Below are 18,388 nucleotides of genomic sequence, written 5' to 3'. Positions count from 1 at the left end.
GGTAAAGATGGCACTGGAGCAGTTAAGAAAGAAAATGCTGTAATTTTAAGCACTTATTCAAAATAAACTGTGCCGGCAGTCCTCGACTTACGACCTAAGTGACTTTCAAAGTGGAAAAAGTGATTTTTTGCGTAGGTTTTTCACACTTACGACCATTGCAGCTTTCCCCCGTGGTCACGTGATCCAAATTCAGACCCTTGGCAACTGGCTCGTATTTATGACGGTTGCAGTGTCTCGTTTTTGTGACCTTTCGGACAAGCAAAGTCAGTGGGGGAAGCCAGATTCGTTTAACGACCACGTTACTAACTTAACCGCTGCAGTGATTCCCTCAACGACGGTGGCAAGGAAATCGCAAAACGGGGCAAAGCTCACTCAACCCCTCGCCTAGCCACCGAAATTTGAGGCTGAACTGTGGTCATAAGTCGAGGACTACCTGTTTGCGTCAGTGGGGAAAGCCCACCGAAGATTGTAGCACTTGAATAATGTGAATTTTATCCCCCTCCTCCTCCTATAACTCATTGCTAAAGAACTTTTAAGTGTCTTGTGTTTTTTTTGTTTCCTTTCATTAATCTACTGTTCGCGTCGGGAAGCTGAAGGGAAGCTATAATTTCTTGTCGGCATTTTGCAGCTTCTTTTGGCAATCCGGGACTCGAGAGAACATCACAAATAAACAAGAATTCTTTTCCTGCCTTCTGAAATGATCTCGGCAGACTGGGAAAGCGGTTTTGTCATGCGTCTTGCCTGGGTTTTGTGTTTAACACAGTGTTTCTCAACCTTGGCCACTTGAAGATGTCCGGACTTCAACTCCCAGAATTCCCCAGCCAGCGAATGCTGGCTGGGGAATTCTGGGAGTTGAAGTCCGGACATCTTCAAGTGGCCAAGGTTGAGAAACACTGTCCTAACCACTGCTGGGGAATTCTGGGAGTTGAAGTCCGGACATCTTCAAGTTGCCAAGGTTGAGAAACACTGTCCTAACCACTGCTGGGGAATTCTGGGAGTTGAAGTCCGGACATCTTCAAGTTGCCAAGGTTGAGAAACACTGGTTTAACAGATCCCTCTTTTGGGTTAATTAACCAAAGTAATCCTCCTGATCACTTAGTGATCAACCAAGCGCCTCCTTCCCCAGTCCCAAAGGGGCTTTTTTCAAGAAGCAACTGGACTTTCTGGTTTTGGGTTTTTTTTTTAGATGTTTTGCTTCTCATCCAAGAAGCTTCTTCAAAGAAAAACCAAGTTGTCTCTTGAAAAAGCCCTATTTGGGACAACCACGAGCTGGAACGAAGGAGAATCTCCATATGCTTCCTCCCCAGCTATGGGAAATTCCTTGGTTCCTGAGGTTTTAACCCAAACAAGCCTCGTTTTATGGAAACTTACAACCGATTCCAGATCGCGCATTTCCCGAGTGAGCCTTCTGCCGTTCAAAACGAGTCAAAATTTAAAGGGATTCGATGTATTTGGTGCCCAGGAGCAGCTCTTAACGGCACTAACTCTTCCCCCTCCAGAGACAGAGATGCCAGCAAGAGGTAGTCCTCAACTTACGGCCACAACTGAGCCCAACGTTTCTGTGGCTAAGTGAGACGTCGATTAAATGACTTTTGCCCTCTGCAACCTTTCGTAAGGAATGCTTCAACGGTCGTACGTGGGAAAATCAGTCCCGAGACACTTCTCAGTGCCGCTGTGACTTAGAATGGTCATTAAATAAAACTTTGTAAATTGAGGACCACCCATATTTCTAAGACCCTCCCTCTGTCCACCTGAGGGCCCCCCTTGCTCTCACAGGGTAGGAACAGTGGCAAATATTATTTCCCAAATGCAGCTTCAAAACAGACCCCCCCCCTCCCTTCTCTCGCACAAGAAACCCCGAACAGCCTAGAAAACACGTAAAGTTGCTTTGCGTGTCTTTAATATAAACGTTCACTGACCAGCCCAGCGACAGAAGCGAGACGGGGGAAGAAGTCCAGAGGACAAGCGAGAGTGGAAAAGCCAAGATAAGCTATGCAGAAGACATTCAGACAATTATTGGCTTTTATTCTCTCACACACACATGCACACCTGAAACCAGAAAGCAGAGTCGAAGCAGAAAGGGGAGGGGGTTTTGCAAAGCGGGCCCACTCGTGAAAAGCATCCAAGATCCTTAAGTAGCAAGTATTCATGCTTCTAGGGCTCATTTGCTCCAAGGAGGGTTTCGAACCTTTCCGATGCTCCCCATCCGGAAGATCCTGAAATGAATTGAAAGCCCACCCTTCCACTTCTGCAGGAGAGCCAGCCAGCCAACCTTCCTCCTTCCGCGGTCCCCTCCGACCCAACCGCCGTGGAGCTCATCCTTCCCTAATCGTCCGCAGAGTCCCCATCGAGTCCAGAAGAGTCCCTCCGGCGCTTCATTTCTCGGCCTTGCCGTTCTCCTTCCTTTTCTCGCCGGCGTCCTCCTGGATGATCTCCACCTCCAGTCGGCCGATGTAGAGGGAGATGGCGCAGAGCCAGAAGAGGGCCACGGTCACCACGGCGGCCGAGTTCAGGAGGGCGGCCGAGAAGGAGAGCATCATGGTGCGGCGGAGGAGGAGGAGGCTGACAAAGTAGGAGGCGCTCCCGTACGAGACACAGATCCCGCCGAGGATGAAGAAACCTGAGGGGGAAACGTGGGAAAGGAAGAGAGGGTGCTAAGGCGGAACTGGCTTCCCGGCTACCCTGCAGGCCTGGGGGAGCCCTTTGTGGGCATCTCTGGGCACCCAGCCGGCAGACGGGGGCTCCGGATTACTCACCGTAGGCCGCTTCCCGCCCCATGTCACTCTGCATGTAGGAAATCACGCCGATGCCCGTGGCCAGCAGCCCATTCCGAAACCAGGATAAGAAGGCTGGAGGAAGAGGAGGAAGAGGAAGGCACAATCAGCTCTGCCTACCCATGCTTCCATCCGGCATATTTGTCTGCCTGCCTGCCTGTCAATCATCTGTCTGTCTATCATTTACCTATCTTACATCTCACCATCTATGCCTCTATCTATCTATCTATCTATCTATCTATCTATCTATCTATCTATCTATCTATCTATCTATCTGTCAAATTATCCTATCTATCTATCTATCGATCAATCGATCGATCTATCTATCTATCTATCTATCTTTCTATCTTTCTATTAAATTATCATATCTATCCATCCATCATCATCTATCATCTATCTATGTATATATCTATCTATTAAACTATCATATCTGTCTGTCTATCATATTTATCTATCTATCTAGCCTATCATCTAATCATTTCTTGCATTTGTTTATGCAATACACCCTCTATCTATCTATATCCATCCATCCATCCATCCATCCACCCATCCATCCTGGGGCTGTTGATTAATATCCAGCCCCTCTTGGACAGAATGGATGTTGTGTTAATTTTAATATTGTATTTCTTATTTAAAATTTTTAAAAAATGCTTTTATCTTGCTTGTGAGCCGCCCAGAGTCCCAATGGGAGTGGGCGGCATACAAATTTCATTAAACTAAACTAAACTAAACTAAACCATCATCTCTCTATCATCTCTCTATATTTATCATCTTCTATCTATCTATCTATCTATCTATCTATCTATCTATCATCTATCTATCTATCCACCATCAATCTATCCACCATCAATCTATCCATCGTCATCTATCATCTAGCCATCTATACCTGTATCTATCTATGTATCCACCTCATACTATCAATCATCCATCTACCCACCTATACACCTAATATTATCTATAAAATTTAGCATGTTCTGGGGAGGGTCTTCCAAGTGGTGACACACAGATACAGTTTCTTATTTTTTTCCTTTTCATTATTTATTTACTTATTAACATTATTAAACTTTTGCTGCCCGTCTGGTCACAAGGTTACTCTGGGGGAGCATACAATAGTAAAAACAATACAATACAACAACACGTACACAGTACGAATAAAACACACTAAATATACAAGCTATCAACTACAACTAAAAGTAGGATAAGCGAGGGGATGTAATTAATTATTTTTGTATAAATCTTGATACCTCGCATTGGCTCAGTACAATGTTTATAGAACATGATTAGAGATTATTTTCTACTATTAAATTAATTTAAAAGTAAAAAAAATCAACATTGCAATTCAGGAGGCCAATATTACAAGCACTGAATTATTATAATAAATTATATTATATTATATTAATATAAATTAAGAAAAAGACTTGCTGCAATTCATATCAAAATTTTAGTTGTATACTCGGTTGATCTTAAGCTATTGATCTGGTATATATATTTATATGTTGATAAAAGGGGAAAAAGCCAAACGTTGAGACACTACAACTCCCATCACGCCCCGCGGGCAAGCAGCTGTTGCAGCCCCGCCCTGCTGTCAGGTGAGCGGCCGGCCCCGCCCCATGACGTCACCAGTCAGCCCCGCCCTCCTCACCGGTTTCGTGACTCTTGCGGAGCAGCCAGGCGTCTGCCTTGTCCAACTCCGAAGCGGGCGGGAGTGGCGCACCGCGCCCGGAGTTGGGCCTCGTCGGCCTCCGTAGCCACGGCCAGGCCTCTCCCCTTAGCAACCCGCCGGCTCTCCTGGCCCGCGCCGCGGCTCGGCCCCACCAACCGCCGCCGAACGCCATGGCGAGGAAGAGGCCCGGGAGCCGCTCTGGGGATCGGACACCTCGGTCTCCAGTTGCGTCAGGCGCGGCGGGCGGGTCTAGCGTTGATAGGCCGCTTGGGCTGTCACTCTGAGCCAGCGCCGCCTCTTTGCGGAGACGAAGGCGCCCTGCTCGAAAAGCCATTGGCTGAGGCTGCTGTTTGTTTAAAAAAGGGACGGAACTCGGCCTGCCCGTCATTTCCCAGCCACCGCCTCTAGCCATTGCAGTTTTCGGGTGGAAATGCATTCTGGGAGATGTAGTTCTTCCTGGAATAGGCAAAAGGTGGAGCCTGCCTCTTTCAACTCCGACACGCGGGCTGCGTCCACACGTATCTCACTTCAAGGTGTTGCTTAAAAGTGGTTCAAGTAAATATTCAGGGCTTCCTGGCCAGAACTGCAAAAAGCGCCACCAATCCAATGAAAGTCATTCTCATTCTTCTGGATCTTTGCATGACAAATGGGGCGTTTTCATTCATGGGGGGGCCCTTAGTGTCCCCATTTTTTAAGGCGCCATCTGTATCTTCCTTCCCGGGATCCTGGAGAAAGTATTAGCAGATTGTGTAGGTTGATTATGTGCCAGCAGTGAATTCAGAGACTAGTAACCAAAGCTTCCAAGTCTTTTCAAGTCTCCTTCCTAATATTTAACGCAGTGTTTCTCAACCTTGGCCAGTGTTTCTCAACTCCCAGAATTCCCCAGCAGTGGTTAGGACAGTGTTTCTCAACCTTGGCCACTTGAAGATGTCCGGACTTCAACTCCCAGAATTCCCCAGCCAGCATTCGCTGGCTGGGGAATTCTGGGAGTTGAAGTCCGGACATCTTCAAGTGGCCAAGGTTGAGAAACACTGGTTTAACTATATATAGTCAACTCGAAATTCCACCAGTTGGCAACTGGTCCATATTTATGACGGCTGCAGTGTCCTGGGGTCATGTGATCCCCTTTTACAACAAAGTCGACGGGGAAGCCTGATTCATTTAACAACCATTTTACTAACTTAACCACAGCGGCAAGAAAGGCCGTAAAGTGAGGCAAAACCCATTTTTTTAACAGTCTCCTTTAGCAACATAAATTTTAACGCGGAGGATTCCCTGTAAAACCTTTTATTTTATGGAACGTGGGGAGTCCAATCAGACCTTTAAATGAACATCACAAACTTGTCCCTCCCGATTCCTATTTTCCCCACAACAACAATCCTGTGAGGTGGTTTGAAAAAGGGAGAGGGTGCCACTGGCTTTCATGCCTAAGGCAGGACTAGAATTCACCTCCTCTGGCTTCCAACAAAGAAAGGCCAGACCTGAGTAAGCGGGTGCATTTTTAGCATGCGTCGACCTGTCTGGTGTCGGCTTTGACTTGCAAAGGATGCCTGATACGGTGAGATTCGCAGCCGCAGGGCGTGCCTAATTGTATTTCCACCTTGCATCATTAGGCATTTATAACTTACATAGAATTTGCAACCAGATTAAAATGCTGTAAAAGTAAAGTCCATTTAATATTGGGTGGGGGAAAACAAGTTAATCCCAGGAATTTCTTTCAATTAATTTATTCTGCTGTCCTGGAGGAACATGTGGACATCTGAATTCTTTTAGGATTCCTAAAGCCCTAGAGTGCAATTGGTTGTTTTCTTATATCATAATGGTAACTCTGTTGTTGAAAATGCTGAAATCATCCACCTTAGTTTACAACAGAGGTCCCCAAACTTGGCAACTTTTTAAGACTTGTGGACTTCAAGTCCACAAGTCTTAAAAGTTGCCAAGTTCGGGGACCTCTGGTTTAGAATCTTTCTTTATAACAGAATGCAAGCCAAAACACAACCAGAATAAATACTGCATACAAATTAGCAGTTAAGTTTCGCTTTTTGTTCAAAAGCCTCAATTCCCAGGCTGAAACAATAACAATAGAATGCCATTAATGCCATTAACACAGGAGTGTTCAATATCGAACAAAAACAAAATCCATATAAGGGTCATTAGTCTGTATTGTCACTTGCTGGTTGCAAAGGTTTAACCACAGTATTTTTCCTGTAGTGTTTTAAGGTGTGTGTGTGGGGGAAGCCTCTTATGCCCAAAACTTATTTCCTGCGGTCTCCAAAATTCCAGGTGGAGGAAGGTAGACCCCAAACCTACCCAGGGCCGTTTCCACGACCATTGTGCACTGTTTTCCGTGTAGGAGGTTTACACCAGTCTGCAAGAGAGGGGAGGGGGTGGGGGGCTCCCAGTACAACATCAGAGCTAGAATGCCAAGAGGAAGCCTGCCGGGGGTCTCATGCAGAGGCTGTCCCCCTCCCACGAAAGAGGGATAGGGCGCAACGTCAAGCTGCGCAATCTTCTCCCGAAAACCTTCAGCGGAGACTTTAAGCTGCAAATGCCAGGTTCAAATGCCCACAAATAGGATCCTTCTTCGCGGACGTTTCTGCAGTGGGACCCTTCCCCGCCAGCCTCCTAAGTCCGCCCCTCCGGGTTTTCTGCAGCCGGCGGGCATCACTGCGCGGCAACCAAGAGCGAGCCTCCGTTCAGGATTGCGCGTTCTCTTTCTCCTCCTCCTCCTGCTTTGGCCTCCCCGGGGCGAAGAAGCCCATCCTGGTGGCGTGGCCTTCCCGGAGCTGCGCCAGCTGCCTCTGCCCGCGGCGCAGCAGGTACTCGATCAGCAACACGTCGGTGCGGGGGATGCGGGCAGCCCGGCGGAATTCGCTCTGCACCCGAGGCAGGAAGCCCGGCTTGCCTCGGCAGGCGCGCAAGAACTGCCGGTAGAGGCCGAGCACCTCGCGTTGCAGCCGGCTGTGCCTGGCCATCAAGCCGGAGCAGAAGGGCTCCGCCGCCTCCGGGAGCCTGGCCCTTCCAGCGGCTGCCACAGACAGCTGCCTCCTGCGCGGTCGGGACACAGAATCAACGCCGGGCCCTGAAATAGCCCCGCGCCGCCCCCTTCCCACGTGCAAACCGACCCGGAGTGTCACGTGCTTCGATGCACGTGAAAAGGGTGCCGAGTTTCCTCCCTCCCGAGGCGTCCGAACGGCGGGTCGTGGGGAACAGACCCTCCAGGATCCCCCGGCCAAGATCTCTGTCTGTCCGCGGGGGGGAAGGAGCCCAGGCTCCTGCAACGGAGACCCTTGAAGCCCCCCCTTCCCTCCCGCGACCCGCGTGTTCGGCTCACCGACTCCCCAGTGCGCGGCCGGTGCTGGCGGGAAACTGACCCCGCCCACGAGGTCGGCTGGAACGTTGAGCCCTTCCCCTCGTCTCCGATTGGTTGGCTGCCCTGGGGGCGTTGCCAGGATACCTGTCAGAGGGGGCGAGGTTTTTCCGGGACTAGTGGACTTCAACTCCCAGGATTCCCCTGCTAGGAAACCTGGCTGGGGGATTCTGGGAATTGGAGTCCGCCTGTTTTAAAGCAGCCAAGGTTGCAAGATGCTGGTCCAGGGAACATATTTGTGGGCCATAGAGGGCATAAAATCCAGGGCAGTGGGAGGTCTTGGCTTGACTAGGTGCTGCCTTCGGGGGGCGCCAAGCAAGCCCCTTCCCCATAGAGAGGTCAGGAGATGAAACCGATTCTTTGTAGGGTTGCTATCCGGGTAGAGATCAGGGTGAAATCCAGCAGGTTCTGGAGAACCAGCAGCGGAAATTTTTGGGTACTTTCCAACCTTGGCAACTTTAAGACCTGTGGACTTCAACTCCCAGAGTTCCTCAGCCAGCAAAGCAAAGCTGGCTGTGGAACTCTGGGAGTTGAAGTCCACAGGTCTTAAAAGTTGCTGGCTGGGGAACTCTGGGAGTTGAAGTCCACAGGTCTTAAAGTTGCTGGCTGAGGAACTCTGGGAGTTGAAGTCCACAGTCTTAAAGTTGCTGGCTGAGGAACTCTGGGAGTTGAAGTCCACAGGTCTTAAAGTTGCTGGCTGAGGAACTCTGGGAGTTGAAGTCCACAGGTCTTAAAAGTTGCTGGCTGAGGAACTCTGGGAGTTGAAGTCCACAGGTCTTAAAGTTGCTGGCTGAGGAACTCTGGGAGTTGAAGTCCACAGGTCTTAAAGTTGCTGGCTGAGGAACTCTGGGAGTTGAAGTCCACAGGTCTTAAAGTTGCTGGCTGAGGAACTCTGGGAGTTGAAGTCCACGGGTCTTAAAGTTGCCAAGGTTGGAGACCACTGCTTTGGAGAACCGGCAAATGCCACCTGTGGCCGGCCCTAGGAGCGGGATGGAGATTTTGCAGTATCCTTCCCCTGCCACGCCCACCAAGCCACGCCACACCCACTAAGCCACACCCACAGAACCGCTAGTAAAAATAAATAAATTGAATTTCACCACTGGTAGAGAAGTAGATAAGTTGAAAATAATTTGATGGCGCCGGACCGATCAAAAGCACCCATGTTGCTTTAGGGACCCCTTGCACACACACACACACAAATACGCACACGCAAAGAAAGACCGTTTCTCGCTTGCCTGGAGAGAGAAAAATAAACTCACACCGGAGCACGCTTGTCTGGAGTGTATCTGAGCCCCCTTCCTCCAAAACTTTTAATTCGTAATGATCACGTAGCATTTTTTTTCAGCAGCACAAAATAAAACAAAATGCAACAACAACAGACCCACAATGAAAATAAGAAAAAGAAAAGAAAACAACAGCCATCGAAATGATTCGGTTTAGATTTTCTTTTGTTTTGAAACCAGAGTTGTATGTACATCGGTTCTGAATCCTGCGTTATTCCGTTTCCACTCGCTGTGAGACGGAAAATTCGGGGAGATGTCACCGTTATCTCCCCCCCCCCAAAAAAAACCTACACTCAAAAGACCTTCTGGTTCCCTGGTGACTGACCTATGGGGTGTGGCATGGAAACATCACTGAACAGAGGCAACGAGGGCAAAGGGACAAACAAACACATCGAAACACACAGTTCTTCCGTTTCACTCAGGTGCCCCCCCACCCTCACTCGGGATCAGAGCGCAGTGGCCGAAACAGCAGCCACCAAGGGGGGGGGTGTTTCTGCCAGCCAGCAGAGGCCCTGCAGATCCTCTCCACTTCCTCCCGCCCGCTCTGCTCCCCTCACATTTCATCGTCCAGCCCATAGTCCTCTTCTGGGAAGTCCCCCACGGTGACAAACTGGGGTTTCGCAAACGCTCCGTACTTCGGCTGGCACTCAAAATATCGCTTGCCGTTGACGCTGTCCAGGAGGAAGGGAAAGGGAAGGAGGAAGCAGAAGGGGAAAGAAAGGAGAAAAGATAAAGAAGGAGAAGAAAGGAGAAAGGAAAACGAAGGAGGAGAAAGGAAAACAGAGAAGGGAGAAGGGAGAAGAAAGGAGAATGGAAAAGAGAGAAGGGAGAAGAAAGGAGAAAGGAAAAAGGAAAAGAAAGGAGAAAGGAAAAGAGAGAAGGGAGAAGGGAGAAGAAAGGAGAAAGGAAAAGAAAGGAGAAAGGAAAAGAGAGAAGGGAGAAGAAAGGAGAAAGGAAAAGTGAGAAGGGAGAAGAAAGGAGAAAGGAAAAAGGAAAAGAAAGGAGAATGGAAAAGAGAGAAGGGAGAAGAAAGGAGAAAGGAAAAAGGAAAAGAAAGGAGAATGGAAAAGAGAGAAGGGAGAAGAAAGGAAAAAGGAAAAGAAAGAGAAAGAAGAGGAAATGGAAAAGAAAGAAGGAAAAAAACACCAAATGAGCAAATGGACCAAATGAGGTCAAATCAAGGCAAGGTTCCAGACTGGGGAAAAGATCTTTTTGTTTCACTCCTCCTTATACACAAGTCTTATAAAGTTGCCAAGTTCGGAGACCACTGCAATATACATGTCATTAATAAATGAAATAAATAAAAATCCGCCCCCTCCCAGTTATCCTATTTTTCCCAGCCAGAAACTCAGGAACCCCATCACCACCCCCCTTCCCGAGAGGTTAGGTTAGGTTCATTGGTTTTGTATGCCGCCCGCTCCCGAAGGATTCCGGGCGGAGAGGAGGGCTGTGGACAGCTGCAAGGCCAACCATGGAGCAAAGAGGAATTTACCTGCCGTCGTGTTTTCCCACCGGTTCGTCATACTTGATCCCAACCCAGTAACCAGGTTTGAATTCTGTTAAGCCTGGGAAAAAAGCAAAGGGAAAGTCGTGAGAACTGAGGAAGCTCCTTGGATGAGAAGGGAAACGTCTTCAAAGGGGAAAAAAACAAAAACCAAAAGGAAACCAGCAGAGCCCAGTTGCCTTTTGAAAAGCATCTTTGGGACATCGGACGAATACTCACCCACGTACATGACGGTCCCCCGTTTGCTGGGCTGCCCCGTGACTCGCACTTCGCACCTGGCCCCCACGGAAATGGCCTCCGCCAGGGCTTTCTCCTCCAGCAGCTTCTGCTCCGCCTCGGACTCCTTCCCCGGCGTTTCCTTGTACTGCCCCAGGTGGCTGCGCTTCATGAACGAGCGAGCCGAATCTGTGGGGCAGAGGCAGCGGCTTAAGAGAGGCCCTTCCCCCTTGCCCGGGCTCCAAAGATGCTCTGTGCACCGCCACTCGTGCCCTCGTCCTTTCTCGCCTGGACTACTGTAACGCTCTCTACATGGGGCTGCCCTTGAAGAGCACCCAGAGGCTTCAACTGGTCCAGAATGCGGCTGCGTAGGAGCCAAGGTGGCGCAGTGGTTAAATGCAGCACTGCAGGCTACTTCAGCTGACTGCAGTTCTGCAGTTTGGCTGTTCAAATCTCACCGGCTCAGGGTTGACTCAGCCTTCCATCCTTCCGAGGTGGGTGAAATGAGGACCCGGATTGTTGTTGGGGGCGATATGCTGACTCTGTAAACCGCTTAGAGAGGGCTGAAAGCCCTATGAAGCGGTATATAAGTCTAACTGCTATTGCTATCTATCTATCTATCTATCTATCTATCTATCTATCTATCTATCTATCTATCTATCTATCTATCTATCTATCTATCTATCATCTATCTATCTATCTATCTATCTATCTATCGGATTGTGGGGGGCGATATGCTGACTCTGTAAACCGCTTAGAGAGGGCTGAAAGCCCTATGAAGCGGTATATAAGTCTAACTGCTATTGCTATTGCTAGCATGGGGGCACCCAGGTGCTCCCATGTTACACCCCTTTTAGGCGGCCGGCACTGGTTGCTGGTTGTCTTCCGGGTGCGATTCAAGGTACTAATTATGACCTTTAAAGCGCTCCGTGGCTTAGGCCCAGGGTACCTGCGAGACCACCTACTGCCACCGGTAGCCTCCCACCGTCCAGTGCGATCCCACAGAGTTGGCCTCCTCAGGGTGCCGTCGGCCAGACAGTGTCGACTGGTGCAAAGAGTTTGAGAGGCCTGCAAAATGCTTTGGGGGGGGGGGCGCAAAGAGAGCAAAAAACAGACTGTTTTTCACTCGTTTTTGCCCTTCCCAGCCCCCAGGAGCACTCTGGAAGCCTCCTAAAGGCTCTGCACGGCCATTTTTGCAAAAGGGGCAAAAATGCTGTATTCAGTGTATAAGACGCACCCAGATTTTCACCCTCTTTTGGGGGGGGGGGAGGTGAGTCTTATAATCTGAAAAATACGGTTTGTGTGTGTGTATACATATATAAAAAGTAGATTAAATTATTGAACACACATACATACAGATACCTACATATTTATATATCTATTATCAACATCTTTTTTTATGTATATATCGTTTGGGGAATATATACTTTACATAGAGACAACAGACGGGTCTGTGTGTGTGTAAGTGTGTGTGTGTGTGTGTATATCTGTTGTCTGTCTCTGAATTGATATATACTGTACACAGAAATAGATGACAGGTGTGTTTTTGTGTGTATTTGTGTGTGTATCCCTGTCTGTTTTCTGTCTCCATCTCTCTTTCTATACACACTCCAATTTTTATTCCTAAGAAATAGAAATAAATTTATTTCTCCCAGTGGAAGGGAAATGAGGTGGGTTTGAAGGCTGAAAGGCTCCCTCCTGCCCCATTTCCATTTCACCCACCAATTCCAGGCTGGCCGAGGAATTCTGGGCGTTGGAAGTCCAGAAGCCGTAAAGTGGCTGTGTTTGGAGACCCCACCACCGTTTCTGGGATTAAAATCACGTTTGCTGCCCCAACCTCTCACACGGAGGAAGGGACGTCTGGTTCTCACCTGTTCGCTTCTCGTATTCAGTATCCGAAATCTGGAACTTCTCCACCTTCGAGACGTCCTCGTATTCTCCGATCGTTGCCCCACTTCGGTCTATCACCTACAGGGCGAAATAAGGCGTCCACTTCAAGTCGCCAGGGGGCTCCGGTCCCCAGGAGAAGCAGAGGGGAATGCTGTTCAACTCACTCAGGGCTCCCCCAACTGGGGAGGTTTAAGACTTGCGGACTTCAACTCCCAGAAGTCATCGCTGGCTGGGGGATTCTGGGAGTTGAAGTCCACACCGGTTAAAGGGCCCACGTTTGGAGACCTTTGATTAACTCGGAGAGAATTTTTTAAAAATAAAAGGTTTTAAGGGAAAGGGAAAGCCCCAAGGAAAGAACGCAAATCCAGGCAGACTCACATGGATTCGGAATCCATCGTCCACTGGGTAGGATCCCAGCAAGGCCTCATCCTGGTCCAGCTTCATCACAAACTTATCATCCGGGGTGTAGAGTTCAAGTTCCATGCATGAGGCTGGGCTCCCGACAACGAGTTCCAGCTTGCACTACCCGAGAGAGGAGAAAGCCCGTCAGGAGGAGGAATATTCCTCACAGGTACAGGCAGTCCTCGACATATGACCACCCCTGAGCCCAACACCGCTGCTGAGCGAGACAGTCGTTAAGCGGGTTTCGTCCCATTCTACGGCCTCTCTTGCTTTCCTGCTAAGGGAAACGCTGCCGTTGTTATGTGAATAGTGGTCGTTAAGCAAATCCGGCTTCCCCATTGACTCACACAAAAGGGGATCATGTTGCAACCGTCGTAAATGTGAGTCCGTTGCCCGACGCCTGGAATTTGCTCGCCGTGGAGACGCTGCAACGGTCGTAACATTGAAAAACGGTTGCAAGTCACTTTTTTCAGTGCCGCCGTAACTTCGAATGATCCTTAAATGAACTGTTGTAAGTCGAGGACTACTCGTACCTGGCAACACAACCGTTCCCCCACCCCCCTTTGTCCTTAATGCTCGCAGGGACACAACCCTTTGGGTCCAACGTGAGCTGGAGAATGTGATTGATGACACAGTATTGCCAAAATGGTGTTCCTAACTGGTTTTCTTTTGAAACTTGGCTTGAGGCTCATTAATTAATTAGGGCATCTTTGGGAAACCTGCCTGGCCCAGCTGGTCGATCAAAGCAATTCAGTGGGGCCTGGGAGGAAAGACAGCAGAATCTCCTGGCCATCCCTGATCCGGGAGGAGCAGCTAAAGGACCGTTTGGGATAACAGGACCCGCGAGTAGAGCAACTTCGATGGGGTAGGAAGTGGGGCACACAGGTCTTGCTCCTGATCTCCCTCTCCTGAATTCCATTTCTTTCTTTTACGGAATTTCTCTGTCACCCATTTCGCTATCGGATTCTGGGCGGCCCCCAGATTAATGCTGTTAATCTCGTTACACCTAAAAAAGATAGGTGTAAAGAGGTTAACAGCATTAAAACGGAGGTGAGCCACAAATAAATACATTAAACAAAACCAAAGGGCACGGATGGGACGGGGATGGGACTCTCGTCTCTCATTCCATCAACCACCAGCAGCTCCTTTTCAGTGCCCTGCAAATTTTCCAAATGATTTATTTCAGAGGGGAATTCCTCGAGTCTGTAGCTCATGCCACCTTCCTTCCTTCCCTTCCTTCCCTATTCTTCCTCCCTTCCCCTAACCCTCCCTTCATTCCTCTTTCCCTTCCCTTGTGTTTGTGTGTCTCCATTCTTCTCTGCCCTTATCGCTTGCTGTTGGTGTTTCAATCGCTTTCAAACACGGGCTGGAAGTTTTTAATTTCCATTGATCTGGTCTGCAAGCCCCCCAAGAGTCGTTCATCATCACTTCAGCGTGGAAGGGCAGAGGTGCTGCAAATGAAGTGGCTAAAATAAAATAAATAGAATGGGCTCCCCCCGAGCATCAAATCCCGGTTTAATTCCCAGTTCTGTGACTTGGAAAACAAGCGGCTCTTCCGGTGCATTGTGGGCAGATACGATGCCGCCTGCCAAAGGGTGGTTCATTGCTAACAAAGGCGGAAAGGAGCAAGCAGGCTTCACAAACGTTATTCTTAATATTCTCTGCAAAATCCTCAACACCAACATTATATATATATACATACATACATATAAATGTATACAGAGGAAACAAAAGCCATTCCTTGGCAGGAATCCATAAACTGGAGCCATACAAAGACAGCGCAAGGCTGAGTGGCAGATTTACCCAGCCGGGCACGAAATGCCAGCTGCCAGGCTGCAGTTAATCCCTGCCCGGCTGCACAATGCACAAACAATGCTATTCTTCTGATCAGTGGCCCGTCTGGAGGGCCGCCGCTCAAAAAGAGAGGGGGGGGGGAAAAACACCTGGAAAATCCACGGAGCCTCTCCGACCTCCGAGGATGGCACCCGAAGGAGCCAGGATTCCTGGGAGGTGCCCGGGTGGCAAAACCAGGAAGAGGATCAATGCCATCTGTGGAGAACCTCCTCTGTGTGTGTGTGTGTGCGCGCCATGCGTTTGTAACCATCAGGATGATCAGGAGCGTACAATCTGGTGTTCAAAATCTGCTACGATGCAAACTCTGGGGCATTGCTTCCCTCTTGGCAAAGGATTCTGCCCAGGCATGGGGGGGGGGGGATTCCTTGTCCTGAGCAGAGCCCCCCCCCCCCAAAATGGGGTTTGCATTTTTAGGGTAATGCTCGGATGAAACCCAGCATGCTTGCTGCAGTTTGGCTGCCATGACAGACAGCAAAGTGGCACAGGGATCATCCCCAAAACGCAGCTAGTGCCCGATCCTGGCATCCAAGAAACCCCTTCAAATTTTGGGGGTGGGGGTGGGGTGTCGGCTGCTTTTAAAAACCTTTGACACGAAGGCTTCAATAAAGTGTCCCTTTATTTAGCTGTTGTCACAGCAGCTCATGGAAACCAGAACCGGACAGTGGACGCCCAGCTCCTAGAATCTCAGTATATATGAACGCAAAAGGGATCTTAGAGGTCATCTAGCCCTACCTCTGTTCAGGACCCCTGAAACTACCAGAGGAGATGGCTGAAGCTGGAGAGGGAAAGATGATAAATTCCGATGGGGCCACGAGTCTCATTCCTTCTGCCGTGGAGGGCTCTTCCTTAGGGACCAGGTGGTGGTGCTGGGGGCCTCCCTTAGGCGGGAGGGGGCCTTAGGTGCGGCAATTTACACCTCCCCCCCCATTCAAGCACATTCTGGGTCTGGGAGGCCTGTAGGTCCCATCATCCCCAGATGGCAGTGACCTTCTGGACCAAGACATCCAGGGGGTACCTGAAGCACACAGGTAGATTGGATGGACGGACAGACAGACAGATAAATGATTGATATATGACTGATAGGTAGATGAGTGTGCGTGTGTGTTTGTGTATAAACAAACACAAACATACATACACACATGTATGTATATGCATTTGTATGTGTGTATACATACATATTTGTGTATGTGCATGTGTGTGTGTGGATAGATAGATAGATAGATCGTTCTCCCTCCCTCCCGGTATATAAATATACATAAATAAATAAATATATAGAGAGGGAGGGAGGGAGGGAGGGAGATGGGTAAATAGAATGGATGACTGGATGGATGGATGGATAGATAATAGAGTGGATGGATGGTACCTAGATGATATAGATAGATAGATGATAGATAGATAGATAGATAGGTAGATGATAAATAGATAGATAAGAAATAAGATAGATAGATAGATAGATAGATAGATAGATAGATAGATATAGATAGATAGATAGATGGATGGATAGATAGATGATAAATAGATAAGATAAATAAGATAGATAGATAGATGGATGGATGGATGGATGGATAGATGATAAATAGATAAGATAAATAAGATAGATAGATAGATAGATAGATGATAAATAGATAAGATAAATAAGATAGATAGATGATAGATAGATAGATAGATAGATAGATAGATAGATAAGATAGATGATGGATGGATGGATGGATGGATGGGAAAATAGATAGATAGATAGAAAGATACAGTGTGTGGGTGTGGTGTGGGTGTATAGTTATATATAAATACATATAATTATATAATTACTAATTTACTGATAAATCTACTGGTGAATGAAGCCTGAATGCAGAGAGGTTCCCCTCTGGGCTGCCATCCTCTTTTCCTCCCCTCCTTTTTCCTTTTTGCAGAATATTCACAATTATATTATCATTTTTGATGCTGATTCATCAGCCTGACCCCCCCCCACCCTCGCCCCCCTAACACACACAACAGCCCTGCCAGGGAGGCTTGGCAGGGAGGGAGGGGTGAGCGGCGCAGAATGCACCCCCCGCCCCATAACACCCCCCCTGCCAGAACCTCCATGGGGCATCTGGATTCCCACACCCATAAGCCACAACCGGCAGAGCCCCATGGGTAGGGAGGAAGGTAGAGGGGGGGGCGGTAGGCGCCAGCGGGGGCCCTGTGAGAGGAGCCGCTGAGGAGGATGGGGGCGGTAGTCCCACCAGCACCGACGCCACGGACTCCCCCTCCCATGGCGCTGGGGATGATGGGCGTGGGTGGCCGGGGACCAGGCCCTCCGCCCTACCTTGAACTCGGCGATGGTGAGGCCGCGGGCATATCTCTTCAGGGCGCGGAAAGAGTTGAGGCTGCTGCTGATGGAGATCGACACCACCGCGGGGGTCCCGACCACGCTCATCCCGGCCGCCGCTTCTCCCGCTGCCGCCACGCCTCGGGCCCCTTCACGGGCCGCTCCCTCCGGCCAGCCAATCGGCGCCCCGCCGCTCGCCCCGCCGGCCAATCGGAGCCCCGCTCGCCGCGCCTGCCCCGCCTCCGCCGGCGTCCTGCGCAGCTCGGCCTTTCTTTGCTCCTGCGGAGTTTCTGCCCTCGGCCCCGCCCTCCCCTCGTCCGCCCTTGAAGCCCGGGCGGGGAGACCGGCCAATAGGAAGCCGCGATATATCTCGCGGGAGCGGAAACGGCCAATGAGGAGGCGCGACGGTGAAGGGCGAGCAAGGGCGAAGCCTGGAGGTCTGGTGGAGAAGAGGGCAGGGTTTCCCTGGCGGCTGGGAAGCGCAGGAGCGAAAGCCGCGATTGCAACTGCGTGGTGCTTTTGTGCGGGTCGTGCAAGGGGGTCTCGGGGTATCCTTGCACCGGGGGAGCGAAAACAGGGGGCCTGATTTGCTCCGGGAGAAGGAAAGACCCTGTTTTGACGCTGGCGCGGATTGTGTTTTACATGCACGACGGCTGGGGAGGATGGGACTTGCAGTGCAAAGTCCGTCAAGGGTCCCGGCCAGGGGAAGGAAGCCAGGGGGTCACTCCAGGGGCCTCACCCGTTGCAAAGCTGACCCTGATTCCTTGCAAAAGCGCAGTATGAACCCTGGTTTAGTCCCTGTTGGCCCGAGGCGCATCAGTCGCACCCTTCACCGCATTCCCTCTCCCATGAAAAGCAAAGAGATGCACGGGGAATAAAAGCACTGCATACATCGGTATCTCTCAACCTGAGCAACGTTAAGTGTTAAAAGGTTGCTAAGGTTGAAAAAATAATTCTGGTAGAAACGATGTTCGGAGTGTCCAACCTTGGCCATTTTTTACTGGTGGAGTTCAAACTCCCAGAATCCCCCAGCCACCAAAGCCCCTTCCAGCCTTAAGAGTCGATGATTCTATGAAACCTGCCTTTGATAAATAAATAAATAAAACCAGAGGTTCCACCGCTGC

General features: G+C 49.6%; 3 protein-coding genes across 3 annotated transcripts; all 3 read right to left on the bottom strand.

Moving 5' to 3' along the window:
* Positions 1-1,878: 1,878 nt before the first annotated feature.
* TMEM160 (transmembrane protein 160) lies at positions 1,879-4,657 on the bottom strand. Its single transcript, XM_087727457.1, has 3 exons — positions 4,417-4,657; positions 2,757-2,849; positions 1,879-2,620 (listed from the first exon to the last, which is right to left on the bottom strand). Exons 1-3 carry the CDS (start codon positions 4,607-4,609, stop codon positions 2,376-2,378), a joined length of 531 nt encoding a protein of 176 aa, XP_087583583.1. The 5' UTR covers positions 4,610-4,657; the 3' UTR covers positions 1,879-2,375.
* A 1,801-nt stretch (positions 4,658-6,458) lies between these two features.
* Positions 6,459-7,802, bottom strand: SDHAF1 (succinate dehydrogenase complex assembly factor 1). Its single transcript, XM_014074664.2, has one exon. The coding sequence runs from the start codon at positions 7,410-7,412 to the stop codon at positions 7,134-7,136; it is 279 nt and encodes a 92-aa protein (XP_013930139.2). The 5' UTR covers positions 7,413-7,802; the 3' UTR covers positions 6,459-7,133.
* Positions 7,803-9,078: 1,276 nt separating this feature from the next.
* TBCB (tubulin folding cofactor B) lies at positions 9,079-17,439 on the bottom strand. The gene is made up of 6 exons (XM_087727346.1): positions 17,262-17,439; positions 13,079-13,222; positions 12,682-12,778; positions 10,814-10,999; positions 10,583-10,655; positions 9,079-9,761 (listed from the first exon to the last, which is right to left on the bottom strand). Exons 1-6 carry the CDS (start codon positions 17,370-17,372, stop codon positions 9,644-9,646), a joined length of 729 nt encoding a protein of 242 aa, XP_087583472.1. The 5' UTR covers positions 17,373-17,439; the 3' UTR covers positions 9,079-9,643.
* Between the last annotated feature and the right edge of the window lie 949 nt (positions 17,440-18,388).

The sequence above is a fragment of the Thamnophis sirtalis genome, unplaced genomic scaffold, assembly GCF_051295495.1.
Source record: "Thamnophis sirtalis isolate CommonGarterSnake01/CBP01778 unplaced genomic scaffold, rThaSir2_p1.2 scaffold_13, whole genome shotgun sequence".
Classification (NCBI taxonomy): domain Eukaryota; kingdom Metazoa; phylum Chordata; class Lepidosauria; order Squamata; family Natricidae; genus Thamnophis; species Thamnophis sirtalis.
The sequence above is the reverse complement of the archived record's forward strand: the minus strand, read 5'-3'. Positions and strand labels throughout refer to the sequence as shown.

Excerpts from the sequence above, each read along its gene's own strand:
- TMEM160 (XM_087727457.1), bottom strand. The coding sequence starts at position 4,609 with ATGGCGTTCGGCGGCGGTTGGTGGGGCCGAGCCGCGGCGCGGGCCAGG. Across the intron at positions 2,850-4,416 it reads CCGCAAGAGTCACGAAACCG|CCTTCTTATCCTGGTTTCGG; the intron begins GTGAGGAGGGCG and ends CTCTTCCTCCAG. Across the intron at positions 2,621-2,756 it reads GGGGCGGGAAGCGGCCTACG|GTTTCTTCATCCTCGGCGGG; the intron begins GTGAGTAATCCG and ends TTTCCCCCTCAG.
- SDHAF1 (XM_014074664.2), bottom strand. The coding sequence starts at position 7,412 with ATGGCCAGGCACAGCCGGCTGCAACGCGAGGTGCTCGGCCTCTACCGG.
- TBCB (XM_087727346.1), bottom strand. The coding sequence starts at position 17,372 with ATGAGCGTGGTCGGGACCCCCGCGGTGGTGTCGATCTCCATCAGCAGC. Across the intron at positions 11,000-12,681 it reads TGAATACGAGAAGCGAACAG|ATTCGGCTCGCTCGTTCATG; the intron begins GTGAGAACCAGA and ends TCTGCCCCACAG. Across the intron at positions 9,762-10,582 it reads GTGGGAAAACACGACGGCAG|CGTCAACGGCAAGCGATATT; the intron begins GTAAATTCCTCT and ends CCTCCTGGACAG.